At 34.9% G+C, this 20,230-nt stretch overlaps 2 protein-coding genes, 1 non-coding gene and 1 pseudogene across 7 annotated transcripts; 1 reads left to right on the top strand and 3 right to left on the bottom strand.

Moving 5' to 3' along the window:
- Positions 1-2,077: 2,077 nt before the first annotated feature.
- LOC128251021 (U6atac minor spliceosomal RNA) lies at positions 2,078-2,192 on the bottom strand. The gene has a single exon (XR_008266930.1). It is a non-coding gene; the product is annotated as a U6atac minor spliceosomal RNA (small nuclear RNA).
- On the top strand, positions 2,174-2,259 carry LOC128251023 (U6atac minor spliceosomal RNA; annotated as a pseudogene).
- Positions 2,260-2,432: 173 nt separating this feature from the next.
- LOC106870989 (uncharacterized) lies at positions 2,433-6,541 on the bottom strand. 5 transcript variants are annotated; one of them, XM_089343534.1, is made up of 2 exons: positions 6,112-6,541; positions 2,433-4,065 (listed from the first exon to the last, which is right to left on the bottom strand). In XM_089343534.1, exon 2 carries the CDS (start codon positions 3,721-3,723, stop codon positions 2,620-2,622), a length of 1,104 nt encoding a protein of 367 aa, XP_089199660.1. In that variant the 5' UTR covers positions 3,724-4,065; positions 6,112-6,541; the 3' UTR covers positions 2,433-2,619. The 5 variants fall into 5 exon arrangements, with proteins under 5 accessions (XP_089199660.1, XP_052833237.1, XP_089199661.1 ...); XM_052977277.2 differs by lacking the exon at positions 6,112-6,541 and adding an exon at positions 5,582-5,977; XM_089343535.1 differs by lacking the exon at positions 6,112-6,541 and adding an exon at positions 5,084-5,250.
- Positions 6,542-7,293: 752 nt separating this feature from the next.
- Positions 7,294-20,230, bottom strand: LOC106870995 (uncharacterized). Its single transcript, XM_089343175.1, has 13 exons — positions 20,153-20,230; positions 19,130-19,261; positions 17,161-17,304; positions 16,729-16,872; positions 15,730-15,867; positions 14,934-15,053; positions 13,798-13,815; positions 11,407-11,508; positions 10,565-10,597; positions 9,503-9,601; positions 8,672-8,803; positions 8,048-8,136; positions 7,294-7,359 (listed from the first exon to the last, which is right to left on the bottom strand). The coding sequence occupies exons 1-13, from the start codon at positions 20,199-20,201 to the stop codon at positions 7,294-7,296; spliced, it is 1,266 nt and encodes a 421-aa protein (XP_089199301.1). The 5' UTR covers positions 20,202-20,230.

Below are 20,230 nucleotides of genomic sequence, written 5' to 3'. Positions count from 1 at the left end.
TTGGTGTCTTTTATTTGCAGAACCTAAAATATTCTTCTTACTGTTGGAATTCCAAATTCAAAAAGTATTTAAGGATTGTAAATGCATTAACGTAGTGTCTCTTGGGTTGGAGCAACCCCCTGTAAGAAATCATTCCTTGGGTCCTTAGCTAGGAATCGAAACCTTAGCCTAAATTTTTCAATGAAATCCTTTCCATTGTTTTCAATATTTTTTTAATTTTTTTTTATGCACCCTTTTAAAGCCTAGCCAAGCTCATGGGCCCAGTTTCTATGACGAGAAGTCAATTTTCTGATTTCCATAAATCTTTGGATCAAACTTTGCTGCACTGGTTGGCAGTCCTAGATCATCCAATGAGGGAGTCAAAGACTCTGCAAAACCTTCCTTGAACTGCGAAACTTAGTTTGCAATTCTCTTCTGTTTAGCATTAGATCAATCAAATTGTAAATTCAGCAATGATTGCTCCAGTTTTCCTTTTCGGTAGAGATTCATTATTGTACTAATACTCCGTAGTACACTGGCCTTAAAGATATACTTCGTTGAGTGATCTTACACTAATGTCAGTTGAATAAGAACAATTTAACCAACACTTTATAATGAATTAGATATATATAACGACAGGGCAAGTCATTTGTGGCATAAGAAACCAAGTTTTATAAATTTATAAATTTTAGGTTCAGTACTCTGGTGCTATATTCGGGTCTGTCGCCAGACTGTGATGCTTAGGATGGCTTCAAAACAATCTAGATGAGCACTGAAATTCACAATAATTCTAAGGCAGAATATTGTAGTAAGTGTAACAATTTCTTAAAATTATGTATTTTGATTTCATTTCAAGCAAATTTTTTCAATTACTTCAAAGTTATGCCTTTTTAATTAAACACAAAAGGAATTCTGTATAAACTTTGCTCAAAGAGAAACAAAAATTATTGTGTGAATCTTCTCAGCTGAAAAAGCCTTTCTGAATGTGTATTTCGGAAAATTTCAAATTGTAAACCCAAAATACCAATGGTGGAAATTTTTTCTTACCTTCTTTGCGAATTCACAAACTTGATAATAATTCTGTGACTGGTAGCAATAAAATGACTATGTTCATATGTACACGTGTGTATGGGTGCGTTACCAGTACCATCAATCAATGTTTTCCCTTCAAATGCTTTTCAACAGTAACAACGACGACAAGCGCCACAACAACAACAACAGACCCAGCCTCAACCTCTAATACTCCTTAATTCAATCACAATTGATGAACTACTTAATGAAATGCACCAGACTGGCCCTCGTGCCAGCAGCATGTAAAAAGCACCCACTACACTCTTGGAGTGGTTGGCATTAGGAAGGGCATCCAGCTGTAGAAACCTTGCCAGATCAGATTGGAGCCTGGTGCAGCATCCTGGCTCTCCATACCTCAGTCAAACCATCCAACCCATGCCAGCATGGAAAGCTGACGTTAAACAATGATGAAAATGATGATGTATATATATATATATATATATATGTATGTACGATGGGCTTCTTTCAGTTTCCATCAACCAAATCCACTCAAAACACTTTGGCTGACCCAAAAACAATTTATTTTTAACATTAGGTTTTTTTCTTTTGTCACCATACCTCTTTTAAAATACACTACTTTTGTATCAATAAATTTTAAAGTTAATGAAGAATTTTGTAAAATAACTCAGTCATAATTAAACAGGTGTTTGAAACAAATTAACATGAAATTTTGAAGAAAGGTTTAAACTTAGATCACTTTAAACAAGAAGGGCCATCTCAGATGGGTTAATATGAAAAGGGACAACAGTACATTGGTCTTAGCTGTGATATATGAGAAGACATTTCTCAGCAATTTCCCCACAATGTCAAATAGATTAATATCTTTTCTCCCATCTAGAAATAAGAATATATATTGGTTTCAAATGTTGGCACAAACCCAGCAATTTCGAGGATGGGGCAAGTCAGTTACACCAACCTTAGTACTTTACTGGTACTTCTTTTATCGACCCACAACAACATTTGAACTCAGAATGTAAACATTATTTACATTTGACGGATATTTGTCCTCATCTTGTTTGTTGTTAACACAAAAATAGGTTGCTCTGAAGTAGAGAGCAATGCCCATATGTGTTAGAAAGATCGATTGACCTCTTCCATCCTTGTCAAGGGGAGTGCTAACCGTCTCTCCTTGACAAGGACGGAAGAGGTCAATCGATCTTTCTAACACATATGGGCATTGCTCTCTACTTCAGAGCAACCTATTTTTGTGTTAACAACAAACAAGATGAGGACAAATATCCGTCAAATGTAAATAATGTAAATAATTCCTCATCTCTTAAATATAGAACTCAGAATGTAAAGACAGACAAAATACTAAGCATTTTGTCCAGCATGCTAACAATTCTGCCAGCTTACCGGCTTCAATTACAATATATACAATATTTACATTGGTATTTTGAAAGTTTTTTTATTGATAATATATCATGTCCCCAATATATATATAGTTGTGGTGTAACAAAGTTTGGAGAGTCTCTTATCCCACTGTTACATCTTCTTTCTATTCTGAATATATTTATTTATTGTTGTAGAAATTATTTTTTTTCATAGAAAGTCTTTTGATATTGACTGTTATTCTTCTGTATGAATACGTACATGTGTAGCTAACTGGCTCTTTTGAGAGAATGATTTACTGCAGATATCACAGTCATAGTGTGTTTCTTCTGTATGAATATGCTTATGTCTAGATAAGTTACCACTTCCAGAGAATGATTTACCACAAATATCACAATGATATGGCTTCTCTCCTGTATGAATGCGTTTGTGTTTAGTTAAAGGACTTGTTGCAGAGAACGATTTACCACAGATATCACAGTCATAAGGCTTCTCTCCAGTATGAATGCGTTTGTGAGTGATTAAGTCACCACCTTGAGAGAATGATTTATCACAGATCTCACAGTGATATGGTTTCTCTCCTGTATGTATTCGTTTGTGAATAGCTAAGTTACTGCTCCCAGACAAGAACTTACCACAGATATCACAGTAACATGGTTTTTTACCTGTATGAATGTCTTTATGTGTACTTAAATGATCACTCCGAGAAAATGATTTACCGCAGATATCACAGTGATATGGTTTCTCTCCTGTGTGAATGCGTTTATGTTTAGTTAATTCACCATTTCCTGAGAAAGATTTACCACAAATATCGCAGTGATATGGCTTCTCTCCTGTATGAATGCGTTTGTGTTGGGTTAAGTGACCATTCTGAGAGAATGATTTACCACAGACATTACAGTGATATGGTCTCTCTCCTGTATGAATTCGTATGTGTTTAGTCAAGTTATTTCCATGAGAGAATGAATCACCACAAATATGACAGTGATATGATTTTTCTCCAGTATGAATACGCTTGTGAGTAGTTAAGTTACTATTTCTAGAGAAGGATTTACCACAGATATCGCAGTGATAGGACTTCTCTCCTGTGTGAATGCGCTTGTGTTTAGTCAAAACACCATTTTCAGAAAACGATTTACCACAGATATCACAAGGATATGGCTTTTCTCCTGTATGGATACGCCTGTGAATAATTAAGTTGCTTCTCCTGGAGAATGATTTACCACAGATGTCACAGTGATGTGGTCTCCCTGCTACAAATTCATGGTGGCAGATGTGTTTAATCAAGTCCTCGTGTCCAGAGAATGATTTTCCACAAACATCGCATAATGTATTTTCCATAATTTTCCTTGCTTTGCCTCAAGATACAAAAAGTTTTCCTCACAAATATTTATTTCTTCTATATTTCCATCAACTGTGATCTTTGTCGATGCATGAAAATGCTGCAAAATTCATATAAATACGTCCAACTTGAAAAATTATTCAAAATAACTGAATTGAGAAACTTTGCAAATCGTCTCATTTAGATGAAATATTTCATGGATACTCTAAGACAGACTTCCGTCCTGTATAACATACATCTCTCCTCTATAATATCTTTTTCAAGTCTTTAAAATAGCATAAATATTATGTATTCAGAGTAAAAATTATTTTCAAAGGAGTAATCATCTGGTATTCCGTATTCTGAAATATGAAAGAAACAATATATATTATATGATATAAGATATGGATGAAAAATGACAAATTCAACAGAGGAAATTTCACAACCTTTAGTATTAGTTTTAAATTTTGGTACTAGGATAGCAAGTTCAGGGAAGAAGGAAAGTCGATAAGGCAAAGTCGACCTCGGCGGAATCTGAACTCAGAACGTATAGACAGATGAGATGTTGCTAAGCATTTTGCCCGGCGTGTTAACGAATCTGCCACCTCGCTGACTTATATTTCAATATTGATAAACAATAGACATAAACGTTTACCTCAAACGAATTCGATTTATTCAATGTATTCATCCATTTTCAAGACAGTGAGGTGTTATTTAAAAAGAAATCTGGCCAGTACTTCTAACAGGGCGGGTGTATATATTTAACTTACTTTTGGTAGCTTTATTAATCCAGGCCTTACGGTTTTAATTTCAGCTCCTTCATCCGTGAGACAGCTTATAGAGGCTCCCCTTGTGGATCATTAAATGTTTATTATGTGTGTGAATTTCACATTAAATAGATTATTTTTCTGGTGAATGTGACTTGAGTGAAGGTTTTATTTTAGTGCTATTAAGGGCAATATGGCGTGAATAATTGGATGAGCATGTGCCCGACGAAAAGTTGGCAAGTTTACTTGAAAGGGCTGCAGAAGAATTACTACGTAATTTTGATAATATGGGAAACATGTAAAAAACATCACTGGATGTCTGAAATAACGAAACGAAAGTTCGTTTCGGAAACTATTATATACACAAGGAAGAAACTATAAAAACAGTTTGGAAACTTATAAATATTTCATTATAAACAGCATCTAACCCCAACTCCATTAATTTTAAGATATAATGTTTTATAAGAATCAACAGAAATTATGGATTCCTACGTTTGGAATCATACACTCTCGGCACAACCAGACAAGTGTCTCCCGCCCCCCATAACTCGATTTTGTTTACTCATAACTTTCTGAAAAATTAATATTTTTAAACGAAATTTTCTACAAATACCTTTCAAATGATGTAGATTACGATTATATCGGAAATTAATGCGAAAAAGAAAAAAAAAACCAAGTAAGGGCAGATATTTCACGCAGCTCGAGTTTGTTTCCTCATACGTTTTGACGTTGATTATATTTATGTCGGGACTATTCCTCTCTTTCCCGTCTGGAATTTTTTTAATGAATATTTCTTTTTTATGGAAATGAAATTTTCCCAAAGATACCAGCAGAATCTGATTTTAAAAAATCAGAGGTCGAATTTTTGTTGTTTGCTAAAGGCCTGGAAATTGTTTTTTGTTTTGTTTTGTAACTATTAATTTAACAAATTCTGGAAAAGAAAGGGTGGAATAATCCTCAATTTTTTTGTCAACTTAAATGTATAATCTACAATCAAAATGCCCGAGGTAACATTCGAGGTGCGTGAATTATATTAAATACACCGAAACAAAGAGATGTACGTGAACTGACACGTATACAATAGAAATGTTTATATAAATATAATACTTACATTTTAATATATATATATAGAGAGAGAGAGAGAGTCAATGAGGAAGATGTGACAATATGTTGAAGTAATGAAAACTTTAAGTGGACAATGACAGCTTCAAGAGAATGTCTAGATTTTTTCTTTTTTTTACAAACGTTGATTTAGATTTTTTAGGTCAACATAATAAAGAATACTGTATCTGTTTCTTTACGCAGTTAATTACCAATCACGTGTATTATTTAATTGTGTTTTCTCTTAAAATATCAGATGTAATGTGGAACCGATCAAATAATACAGGTGCGCGTGAAACAATAACAGGAAACAAACGGAATTGAAAAAATTTACCAATTAACTGACAAGGGGAACTAACTCTGCTTTCAATATAATTAAATAATTTCTGGTGAACTTTATATAGTCTAGGATTTGTATATATTATGTTTTTAAAAGACGATTATTTGATAATTCATGATAAACACTATCACTCTATTAATTATCATTACCAGGACGGGACTTTTTAAACTTTTTTATGACCAAAATTATAAATGTATTACCTTTAGATTGATGGAATTAACAATAGAAGTGAGACGCCATCTGGATTTTGCTTCTGCATAACTTTAAAATACATGGCTTTTAATGAAAGTTTCTTGAGATATATCGTTAGATGGTGTAGATTATGATTATCAGAAGCGAACAAAAAAAAATCGGAAAAGAATTCTTTTAGATTCATTTCCAAACAGGACTCTTTAATGCATTTTTAAAAAAATGAAATTATACAGAATTTTTTCGAGATACTTTTCAGATTACGATTATCTTGATGAAATTATAATTGCGAATAGAACACCACTAGGTCATGTGTCCTGGCGTAATCTAATATGGTTTACGACGATGAAGTTTATTTGCACTGAAATAGATGAAAACCGGATCTGAAAAGAGAGACATTCAGTATTCGGTAATAGATAGGTAGATGGACTGACGGATGGACGGATGTCTTTCCCCCTCCTCCGGCTTACATGATAAATCACAGTTTCTTGACTTGCTAGAAACAGCAGACAAATCGCCATCAAATCACATTGAAATATGTTGAAAGAGGGAGGTCTCATTGATTAAGGTAGTTTTTGATGCACTGTGTCTGAATAAAAGATGGAATCACCAATACTAAATGGTAGATCAACTCAGATACGATTGACCTAGGGTTACAAAACACTATCAACAGCAGTGAAAGAGTCTCTACATGGTTTACGGATCTGCTAGAACTAACAACTGTATCTTCTTCATATCTCACTTTATCATCAAGGAAATGGTTAGACACATTGGCTGATGTGGTCTTGGATGTATTGTGTATGAATATAAAAGACATGTTGAACACAGTTGGAATGGCTCTCATCATAGATCTCCCTGATCAGATTACATCTGACGTTGGGTTACACAACAACATAAAATTAAATATTAATAGATACCAACTCCCTACCATCTTCCATCTTCTCGTGATGAAGTCATTTTAGCCCAAAAATATTGAAATCCAAAGTAAAAATGTAAAATGTTGTTTTGTCACCCTTCTGTTTTCATTTATTTTCAATTCATATTCTGCAGGATTTTAAAAATAATTTTAACTAATCCATTGCAAAATGCTTCATTTAAACCACAATAAATTAATAAATCAATAAAAATTGAAACAAATCAATACAAATATTAATATTTTCGAATTTTATTTCTCAGAATTATCCGTTTCCAAATCATATCAATATTTCTCTTTGGTTTTTTCTAGAAGTTTCCTGGTCTCTCCAGAGTTTAACATTTCTCTGGAATATAAAGAAAAAAGAAAAGTTAATTATGCAAACAGCAGCAGTTATTCATATCAGCCCCTCATTCTTGTATTTTGTTATTATTTTATTACTTTCATATATTGGACTGTGGCCATGCTGGGACATTGCCTTATATGTTAACCCACCACCAGCACCAGCAGCATCACCATCAGTATTTTGGAGGATATCTCAGAAGGATGTAAACCAAAGTGAATCTATGTCACACTGATTCTTCCTGAGAATTAATTAAGAGTACATTTGTCTGTGGTGTACACAGACACCTACAGAAAAATTTAATGATAGAGAGAGAGGGAAAGATCTCTCTCTCTCTCTCTCTATCTATCTATCTGTGTGTGTGTATGTTTTTCTCGTTTATATATATATATATATATATATATTATATATATTATTCATTATTTATTAAGTATGTATATTTGTATGTATGTACATACATATGTTTTTTTTATTCAGATGAAGTGTAAATATAAATATTTTTTAAAACATTAAAATATATATTGATCATTAAATATGAAGTTTATAATCTGAAAAATTATGATATTCACTAAATTATAATTAAACTGCTTGTTTTAACAAATCAAGTCACTTGGTTAACTACTGAATACTCAATCTTGCTGAAGACTTACCAAATATTTTAGTCAAGAACGCAGGGCATATCGGTACAAACTGCTGTGTTTGTATCTTTACATGTACAATTGTTACACTCTTTCATGTAGCTTTCTCCAATCTTATATATCTTGTTATTATAAGCACAACCTAAAAGAGCAACAGAGAAAGTATTATAAGACAATAATAAAATCAGTCTTTCAACTCTGTGTGTGTGTGTGTGTGTGTGTGTGTGTATCAAAGGATGTATGTGGATGTTTGAATGTGTGATTATTATGTACCTTATTTATATATAAAATACTACAATTAGTCATCATTATTGATAAGGACTTTCGAGCGAGATCGTTGCCAGTGCCCCTGGACTGGCTCTTGTGCGGGTGGCACATAAAATACACCATTTTGAGCGTGGCCATTGCCAGTACCGCCTGACTGGCCTTCGTGCGGGTGACATGTAAAAGCACCCACTACACTCTCTGAGTGGTTGGCGTTAGGAAGGGCATCCAGCTGTAGAAACTCTGCCAAATCAGATTGGAGCCTGGTGTAGCCATCTGGTTTCACCAGTCCTCAGTCAAATCGTCCAACCCATGCTAGCATGGAAAGCGGACGTTAAACGATGATGATGATGATTGATAGTACGTGGTCAGTAAGTATGGTAATAAAAGGGGTGAATAAATGGCAAGAATACCTATATCTGTGGTTAGACATAACTTCTTTGTGCATTTAACAACATTTTTAGTTTCACAGGAACATTCATTGCAATCATCCCTGAAGGTTTGCCCAACTCTGTAAGATTCTCCTTTGTGTTCACAAATTTCCACTGTTAAAAATATGACAAAGATGTTAATTTATACTTGCATGATAATTAAGAATTAATTATCAAAATAAATTAAAATTAGACATTATAAAAACCATCAACGTATAAAATGATTTAAGAATTAATTATTTACTCCAGTTAATTCAAATTAAAATTAGACACTGTATAATGATTAAGTATTATCTGCTCTAATTAATCTGAGGTAAATTATAATGAAGTCATCATAAGAGTCATTAACACAATGTACACAGATCCCATGCAAATCATAAGGGTCAATGTTTGACCTATAAATCACCAGGTGATGGGTGTGTGTGACATTCTTCGATCTGATGATGTAAGGAGAAGGAAGAATTAAGTAAATTTGGGTTTAATCAAATTGAAATTAATCGTAATTAGCAAATGAATATATAATTTCATGAACAGAAAGCATTCATAAATCAATTAAGAGATATGTTGAGCCTGGTGTAGCCATCGGGTTTCACCAGTCCTCAGTCAAATCGTCCAACCCATGCTAGCATGGAAAGCGGACGTTAAACGATGATGATGATTTGTCTTCTTGACTTATCAATACTCATCAATAGCTTGATTATTAAAAGTATTGATTTGATTGAAATATCTCCAACTTGTTTTACCCAAACTAAGATTTGAACTCATGACAGCTATTTAATGAAGAAAGAAAGAAAAATTATTAAATAAACTTACTTCTGCATTGAATCATATTATACGGAGTGCATGTACACAATCCCACGAAGGAAGAAAAGGTCTGTCCAGCTTGGTATAATTTACCATCATAGTAACACTCTGTGACCAAATAACAAGGAGAAATAATATCAGATGGTTTAGACTCATAGTTTATAGAGCTGTGTAATAACTGGAACCAATTAGTCTAGACAGATCAATAATTAATAGTTTATAGAGCTGTGTCATGAAAATAACCAATCAGTTTCAGGAGATCAATAGATCAATTGTTACAAAGGTAAAGTTAATGTCCTAGGTAGAAGTAATCAGAGAAGTAAAAAATTTGCTGGCTCAGATCATGAAAACTACAGAAAGAGTTACAACCCAATTAATTGGAAAGGGGATTAGATTGGATGAGATTCGTGTTCTGTTAATGTCAGTGTGCATATACTGCACAGTGCAGATGTGTTGAGAGGAAAATTGGACATAAGCAGAATCAGATATAATGTGCAAGAGAGAAGACTCTGCTGGTCTGGCCATGTGATGTGTATGGATGAGGACAGCCACATAAAGAATTGCTAACCCTTCAATGTGAATGGAGCTTGTTCCTGTATAACAAGAGACCTGTGTCTGTTTTTCTATCATACTTTAGTTGTTCAACACCTAGCATAAAGCCACCATCATCTCTACTACAACTCCGTTCAGTTGAAGGCCTTTTCATTGTTTTGTGAGCCATCTCACTTGTGCTGGGGTCATGAAAAGACACACCTTGTACACTCTGTAGAGTGGCTGGCATTAGGAAGGGCTTTGAGCTATAAAAACCATGCAAGAACAGACATTTGCACTCAGCGTAGTCTTGTGGCTCATGAGACCCTGGTAAACCATCCAACCTATTCCAACATGCAAGGACAACATTAAATAATGATATACATTTATATATGTGCACACACACACATATATATATATATATATATATATGCTTGTGTGTGTGTGTGTGTGTGTGTGTGTGTGTGTGTGTGTGCGCGCGCACATGTGTGTTGATAGAAAGATAGAAACGTATAGAATAAACAAAACGATGATTTTTACCACCAAGCATACTTCTAAGGCTGCGACAGTCACCTGAAAGAACCAATAATAATAATAATAATAAACAAATGTATAAAAGAAACATTACTTCATTTATTTTATTTATTTATAAGAAATGTGTGAGTAGCTTGTTGTTGATTGTGTCTTGCGTAAAATAATAATGTCACAAACGAGGAAATAAATTTAATTTCACAAGATTGTCATTATATACACTGGTCAATTATATCACATGTAGTAAAATCATACCTAAAATGATTAATGTAATCAAGCAAGGAATTTTAATTAATTAGGATATATGTCATAATAGGGAAAGAAAATAATTATTATTAACTAAATGATTCAGTGTAATCAAGAAATACATGGAAGATGAGACTGATTTAATTAAAATTAGCTAAAAATAGAATTATTGAGGAGTAAATCTGGTCTTTGTTTCAAATGGGACAACTCTGAGTATGTTTCAGTATTATTTGACCTCTTCAGTGAAGTATAATCTATCTATTATTGCCAGATTTATGAAAGAACTGAGAAAATATTTAGTATTCTAATGAATGAATAACGAGTGGCATGAAATCTTAAAAGACTGACTGTAGTAAAAATTAAAAAATAGCCAAGAACGTCAGCCACGACATCACCCAGACATACCTATTTGGAACTAAGAGAACTTCATTGACAGAATGTTAAATTTGAAATAACAACAAAGTAGTTAAAACTTAAAAACTTCAAGAGATAACGAAAAATGATGAAGAACAAGAGAAATAATGATGATGAATTGTGTAAAGGAATAAAAGAAAAATGGTAAATGTGGAATATGATATTAAGGATTTCTTTGACATCTCCTTTACCTGTTGAGATGGCTGCAATAAAGAAGCAGAATACGGAGAGATGTGTCAGCATGTTGTAGTTTTCCTGTGGTTGGTAAGAATGGTGAAGTTTTGGTAGTTTTCAGGTCTTTTATAGCAAAATGGAACATCAATAGGATTAATGGCTTATCAACAGGATTAACATCAAGGAAAATAATCTATTGTTAATGATGTAATATCAGTAGGATTAATGTCTTATGAATAGGGTTAACATCTTAGTATAAGAATCCATTGTTGTTGATCTAATATCAATGGGATTAATGTCTTATTGTCAGGATTAACATCTTAGGAAATGATCCCTTGTTACAGATGTTTGAGTTTGTGATATTTTTCTCATATTGTCTTTTAACTTCTAATGTCTCAACAACGAAATACAACATAAGCTCTGTCAATATTTCCATTGCTGAAGGTGGTGAGCTGGCAGAAACGTTAGCACACGGGGCGAAATGCTTAACGGTATTTCATCTGTCTTTACGTTCTGAGTTCAAATTCCGCTGAGGTCAACTTTGCTTTTCATCCATTCGGGGCCGATAAATTAAGTACCAGTTGTGTACTGTGGTTGATTTAATCGACTGGCCCCCTCCCCCAAAATTTCAGGCCTTGTGCTTAGAGTAGAAAATAATATTTTCATTGCTCTTCGTCATTGTTGTCAGATCTTAATAATCATTACAGATTCTAATATTTGCCATAAAAAACAAGTCAAGATTAATATACATTTTGGGTCTTGTTTCATACAACCATATGAAGGTGTGTGGCTTAGTGGTTAGGGTAATCTGCAGTCAGTTGTAGGGCTGTGGGCTTGGTTTCCAGTGATGCACTGTGTCCTTGAACAAGACATGTTATTTCACGTTGCTCCAGTCCATTCATTTGGCAAAAATGAGTTGTACTGGTAATTCAAAGGGCCAACTTTGCCACATTCTGTGTCATGCTGAATCTCTCTGAGAACTTATGTTAAGGGTACATAAATTTGGAGTGCACATAAATTTCACAAGCAGGCTGTTCTTGCACATAAATTTCACTAGCAGGCTGTTCTGTTGATCATATCGACTGGAACCCTCATTTTCATAACCGTCGCAGTTATACAAACATATTAATCAGGTTGTAATATCTTTTATTTTCTAAAGCACTTCGAAAAGTAAACAGTAACAGCTATGAATATTTACTGATTTCTCTGGCAGAATTAAGAGAAAGATTAAAATTGGATTTTCAGTATAAACCTCTTTTTACATGATTTCGTAACTTTATAAACATACCATTGGGAACATGAAGTTGAGCTGGTATTGCTCTGAGTATTCCTGAAAGAAGCCCATCATGTGAGATATAAATATATATATATACATATATATATATATATATATATATATATATATATATGTATGTATGTATGTATGTATGTATATGTATGTATGTATGTATGTATGTATGTATATGTATGTATGAATGTATGAATATATCTATGTATGAATATATTTATGTATGAATGTGTGTATGTATATATCCGTGTGTGGGTCTTTGTGTCTATCTGTGTTTGTCCCCTCCATCACTGCTCGACAACTGGTGTTGGTGTGCTTATGTCCCTGTAACTTAGTGATTCAGCCCAAGAGACCAATAAAATAAATACTAGACTTAAGAAATAGGTCCTGGGGTCGATTTGTTCAACTAAAAATTCTTCAAGGTTGGGCTCCAGCATGGCCGCAGTCAAATGCCTTAAACAACTAAAAAAGTAAAAGAGTATCTCATTACTAAGTTATTTATGTATCTGCTGTTATCTTTCCTCGACAACATGTAATTGTTATCAATTGGGTCTTGTGGTTGCTTTATCCTATGTAACTTGTTTCTTTTCATCCATTTTTTCTCAATTCTCTGCTTTCTCTGGAACCATGTTTCTTTTAGATATATATTCTATCTGCTCTTGTTTTTCTAATCTAAATTCTATTTTACCCAAACTAATCTTTCCTTTCTACACTAGCTGCTATTTTCATTGAATAATTCTGCAATGTAAGACTTAAGAGAAGTCTCTGGTCCTGTAGATGGTAAGGCAACCTCTACAGTGCTGGTACCATAAAATGCAGCTAATACACTGTGTAAAGCGGTTGGCATCATGAAGGACATCCAGCTGCAAAGAAAACCATGCCAAAAGGGAGACATTGTGGGGGATCTATGGTCGATCAACCCTTTGAATCCTATCAGACTTTCCTATCCATGCCAGCATGGAAAATGAATAAAAAAATGACAATGATGATGATGACGACAAAATAAATGAATAAATTCAAATATTAACAATATTTTAGGAATTTTATTTCTTTGAATTGTTCCTTTCCAAATCAGGCCAAAATTTCCCTTCGGTTTATTCTGGAATTTTCTTGGTCTCACTGGAATTTAATCTAACCCCTGAAATATAAAAAAAAGAGAAAAGTTAATCATACAAACAGCATATAAGGGATTTCATTTTAAGGTCTCTTCCGATTCTATGATCTTTCATTCTAATAAAAGATTAATAGAATCTGAAGAGATTTGAACCCTGTACCTCTATCATTTGCCAGATGCCTACTTTAACAATTATAATACACAATATCTGTCAGTATAAAGGTGGCAGGATGGCAGAATCATTAACTTCCTGGGCAGAGCACTTAGCAGCATTTTGTTCATCTTTATGCTCTGAGTTCAAATTCTTCCTGGGTCAACTTTGCCTTTCATCATTTCAGGGTCGATAAAATAAGTACCAGTTAAGCACTGAGGTTGATGTTATCGACTTACTCACGCCCTCAATCTTGCTGGCCTTGTGCCAAAATTTGAAACCAGTATCTATACATGGGGAATATTTCCATGGCAACTGAGCCTTATATATGATACACATTAGCCAATTTTCATTTTCAATGAAAAGAAAGCTTTACATTACTCAGAATGTGTGAAACAAGGGCTAAAGAAAAGCCTGGAAACAAGCATGGATGTTTAGGATAAACATCAATGTTACATATAGGCTTAATATAAAGATATATTTTGTATAACATAATTCAGTTGTTAATCACTAAGCCATGTGCCCTCATTATGTGGCTGTGTGGTAAGTAGCTTGCTTACCAACCACATGGTTCCAGGTTCAGTCCCACTGCGTGGCACCTTGGGCAAGTGTCTTCTATTATAGCCTCGGGTCAACCAAAGCCTTGTGAGTGGATTTGGTAGACGGAAACTGAAAGAAACCCGTCGTATATATATATATATATATATATATATACATATATATATATATGTGTGTGTGTGTGTGTGTTTGTGTGTGTCTGTGTTTGTCCCCCCCCCCCCCAACATCGCTTGACAACCGATGCTGGTGTGTTTACGTCCCTGTAACTTAGCAGTTCGACAAAAGAGACGGATAGAATAAGTACTAGGCTTACAAAGAATAAGTCCTGGGGTCGATTTGCTCGACTAAAAGGCGGTGCTCCAGCATGGCCGCAGTCAAAAGACTGAAACAAGTAAGAGAGTAAAAGAGATGTTGAAGACTCACCAGTCGTTCTATTCATGAATACATCCCTTCATTGTACAAACTGCTTGTCCTGTAGCTCCACAAATACATTTGTTGCAGTCATTTGTGAAAGTCTCTCCTGTCTTATACAATTTGTTTTTGAAAAGACAACCTGAAAGAACCATAAGCAAAGTGTTGTCAGATGATGACAAAAGACAATTACATATTAAATCGAATTGTATAACAAGATAATTTGTTTTTTAAATGTTCCAAACTTTTGGCCATGGCTGTAGATTAGAACTGGGCCCCTAGACCTATGACTGCTCTGGATAAATCAATGCACTGGGCCCTATAATATTTATTTATTAACTGCAAACCATAGAATATACAGATCAGAATTAGGCCCCTACACCCAAGAGATCCCCAAACAAATCAATGACTGGGCCCTCTGGTATTTATTTATTGACAGCAAACCATAGCATACATAGATCAGAATTAGGCCCTTATACCCATGAAACCCTTGGACAAAGGAATGACTGGGTTCCATGCTATATAATTATTGACAGTAATAATATGATAACATAATTGTTGACAGCAATGGCCTTGTTAATCGATGGGAGAAATGCATAGCCATTCAGGGATCATTGAATTATTAAACCTTTGTATAAGTTCAGTTTTACAAGAATATAGGCTTATTTTAAAAATTGGCCATTATTTTCCAAACAATCAAAAAAAATCAAAATTGGGGCTCAAGATCCCCCAAGGCCCCTATCAACACTCCTTAAGATGGCCCTGATTATATGATAGTTTAATATGCAAAATTTGCATTGGTCTAACACCAAACCTACCTCTGTGGACGCAGGCCATTTTGGTGCAGCCTACAACGCCATTTTCTCCACAGAAACAGCTGTTACAGTCATCTTTGAAACTGTCTCCAACTTTGTAAACTTGGCCATTGTGATTACACACACCACTGTCACTATAATCTGCAATGGAATAAGATAAAGATATTCTATAAATGGAGCCATTATTTTGTATGGATGTGTGGTTAAAGAGTTTTCTTCCCAATCATGTGGCCTTGAGTTCAGTTACTATTATTGCATGGCACCTTGGGCAAGTGTCTTCTTCTGTAGCTGGCCAAAGTCCTTTGAGTAGGTTTGTGGACAGACACCAAAAGAAATTTATTATCTATTGCTTCCCAACCACATGTTTCTGTGCACCTTGGGCAAACGTCTTCTGCTATAGCCTTGGGCCAGCTAATGCCTTGTGAATGGATTTGGTAGAAAGAAACTATTATATATACATATATATATATCAGTTAGTAGAGTTAGAGGCTGGAATAACCATCTAAGGGATAAAAGTATCATTTATACTACAGGTATAATTACATATGCAAACACATTATGTTCATAGATTACAGGTAATGACAAAGATAAACAGTTAGTTGTTGTTGATCAATATTTCTCTATTTTCTGTTTCCTTTAAATTATATATATATATATATATATATATATATATATATATGTATGTATGTATGTATGTATGTATGTATGTATATATGTATATATACACACAAACACACACATACACACATTTATATATATGTATATATATATAGTAGGTAAAACATTAGCAGATTTGAGGGAGTTTGAGACAAAATATCTTATGGTAGTTTCGACCCCTTTTTTGGTTCTCAATTCAAAATCCTATTGAAATCAGTTTTGCCCCTCATTCCTCAGTTTAGAAAACTGTGTGCTGTGGCCAACTTAATATTCTTATGAAACAATCCAAGAAAAGAATGGAAATATAAACAGAAGACGAAGAGATGTTAAAATTTGTTCCCTTACCAATATGACCATGTGGGGGACACAGCATCCTAGTACAAGCTATTATACCATTGACACCACAGAAACATCTGTTGCAGTCGTCTTTGAAGGTTTCTCCAACTTTGTATACTTTTCCTTTGAGGTGGCAAACTTGTTCAGAATATTCTGTCAATACATACATTAAATATATATATGTGTATACTTCTATGTGTGTGCGTGTATATATATATATATATATATATGTATAAATATATATCTATGTGTGTATGTGTGTGTGTGTGTGTGTGTGTGTGTAATGCATAATTAAATGGAGGCCCCTAGAAAACCTGGGACCATACCTCAATGGGAGCAGACGATGTGAGCTTGGCCCTTCATTCTAACAAAACAACCCTAGAAAAGAATGGAAATATTAACAGAAGACTGAGATACGATAGAATTTATTTGTTCCCTTACCAATCTGTCCATGTGGTGGACACAGCATCTTAGTGCAGCCTATAACATTATTGGAACCACAGAAACATCTGTTGCAGTCGTCTTTGAAGGCTTCTCCAACTTTGTAAACTTTTCCTTTGTGGTGGCAGACTTCTCCAGAATAACCTGTCAACACATACAGAAATTGTAGAGTGGATTGTAGGTATTTGACACCTATTTCTAGCATTGGCACTGGTCATTTCCAGTAGCCCTTAACTAAAATTATATATATATATATATATATATATATATATATATATATATATATATATATATATATATATCCAATGTTTTAAATTTTTAAATTTAAGAGAGAGATTTGACGCTAATATCCATTATTATTGTAATTTATTCCTATGCCAACATTTCTGTATAAAGCTATATTTGACTGTCAAATCTCTCTCTTAAATCTAAAAATTTAAAACTTTGGATATATATAAACAAGGAGAACGATCTCTAAGGAGTCTAATTTAGACTTTTTTGCAGTGAAATCTCTTGCTATATTGGTAACGATTACATGGTTTTCTATGAAAAATTATATCATCATCATCATCATCATCGTTTAACGTCCGCTTTCCATGCTAGCATGGGTTGGACGATTTGACTGAGGACTGGTGAAACCGGATGGCAACACCAGGCTCCAGTCTGATTTGGCAGAGTTTCTACAGCTGGATACCCTTCCTAACTCCAACCACTCAGAGAGTGTAGTGGGTGCTTTTACGTGTCACCCGCACGAAAACGGCCACGCTCGAAATGGTGTCTTTTATGTGCCACCCGCACAAGCCAGTCCAGGGGCACTGGCAACGATCTCGCTCGAAAATCCTACGGGAGCCAGTCAGGCGGTACTGGCAACAGCCACGCTCAAAATGGTGCATCGCATGTGCCACCCGCACAAGAACCAGTCCAGGGGCACTGGCAACGATCTTACTTGGCTTGCCGGGTCTTCTCACGCACAGCACATTTCCAAAGGTCTCGGTCAGTAGTCATTGCCTCGGTGAGGCCCAATGTACGAAAGTCTTGCCTCACCACCTCAGCCCAGGTCTTCCTGGGCCTACCTCTTCCACGGGTTCCCTCAACTGTTAGGGTGTGGCACTTTTTCACGCAGCTATCCTCATCCATTCTCACCACATGTCCATACCAGCGCAATCGTCTCTCTTGCACGCCACAACTGATGCTTCTAATGTTCAGCTTTTCTCTCAAGATACTTACACTCTGACGGGTATATATATATATATATACATACATACATACATATATATATACATACATATATATATACATATATATATATATATATGCATACACATACATTAGAATCATTATTGCAACCATATTGCCAACTTCAATAGAATCCTTAAGAGACATTCAACATCTTTGGCTGATTTTGTGTAGTGACTGAAGGAAGATAAAATTAAGTTCAACATAACATCATAGAATTAATTCTCATCCGTCCTTAACCTCTGATCAAACACCACTGGGGCATACAGTCATTATAGACGTATTTTAGTCATGCTATTTAGTTTTGGTCTGCAGGACCCAATTAGTCCTCTGCAGGAGCTAGTTTAAAAGTACGCACAGAGTACAGACTTTTAAGTTAGTTAAGTACTTCTATCATTACAACATCACATTGTTTTGAATTAAATCATGCATTGTCTCATAGCATCGAGTTTTCAAAGATGTGGCTGTTTATTGTTAGAATGACATTGTAGGGTAGGTGTGAGAGGCCAGATCTGGCTAGTTGTTTGATTGTAAAACAGAGAGAATATTTGTGCCTGATATGGCTGGCTTAAATGTTAAAAGGTTAAGGAAGATAGGGACAGTAGAAAGAAAGAAAGAAAGAAAGTGCCCAGAATCAAGATTTCTGAGCTGGCAGGCCAATATCCTGACCCTCAGCCAATTAGCTGTCAGAGTTTGAATTAAAGAAAGAAATATAATTAAAAAATCAAATTACCTGAATGATTTGGAGGGCAAAATTTCTTGGTGCAACTCACTGCGCCGTTTGCACCACAGAAACAAAGGTTGCAATCATCCTTAAACATTTGGCCAATGTTGTAGGTTTTGCCATTGTGGTGGCATTTATCAGCTGCAAAAAAGCCAAAAATGACAGGGATTAAAAAGATAATTAAATGGGAAATAATTAAGAATTACGTTAATAGGCGCAGGAGTGGCTATGTGGTAAGTAGCTTGCTCACCAACCACATGGTTCCGGGTTCAGTCCCACTGCGTGGCACCTTAGGCAAGTGTCTTCTACTATAGCCTCGGGACGACCAAAGCCTTGTGAGTGGATTTGGTAGACGGAAACTGAAAGAAGCCCGTCGTATATATGTATATATATATATATATATATATATATCAATCCTTGAATTCTGAGTTCAAATTCGGTTGAGGTCAACTTTGCTTTTCATCCTTTCGGGGGCCAATAAAATAAGTGCCAGTTGAGCACTGGAATTGATGCAATCAACTCACCCCATCCCTTGAACCTGCTGTCCTTGTACCAAAATTTGAAACCAATATAGAAGTGAAACTGAACCAGTGCATGTGTTCATCATTGACATAATGACCCTCCCAAGACACAACGAAATCTGTTCACGTCAAGAACCTTGCAAACTGAATACAAAAATGAATTGATGTAATCAACTCCCTTGAAATTACTGTCCTTGTGCCAAAATTTGAAACCAATATAGAAGTGAAACTGAACCAGTGCATGTGTTCATCATTGACATAATGACCCTCCCAAGGCACAACGAAATCTGTTCACGTCAAGAACCTTGCAAACCGAATACAAAAATGAATTGATGTAATCAACTCCCTTGAAATTACTGTCCTTGTGCCAAAATTTGAAATCAATATAGAAGTGAAACTGAACCAGTGCATGTGTTCATCATTGACATAATGACCCTCCCAAGACACAACGAAATCTGTTCACGTCAAGAACCTTGCAAACCGAATACAAAAATGAAAATATTTGTCTTACCTGCGAACGCAGCAAGCACAAGGCAGGAGAGAATGGCTAACTTAATCATCTTCTTCAGTTTTCCAGAGCAAAATGAAT

Source organism: Octopus bimaculoides, chromosome 27 (assembly GCF_046866305.1).
Source record: "Octopus bimaculoides isolate indiv1 chromosome 27, ASM4686630v1, whole genome shotgun sequence".
Taxonomy (NCBI): Eukaryota; Metazoa; Mollusca; class Cephalopoda; order Octopoda; family Octopodidae; genus Octopus; species Octopus bimaculoides.
Note: the sequence above shows the minus strand (reverse complement) of the source record. Positions and strands in the feature narration are given on the sequence as shown.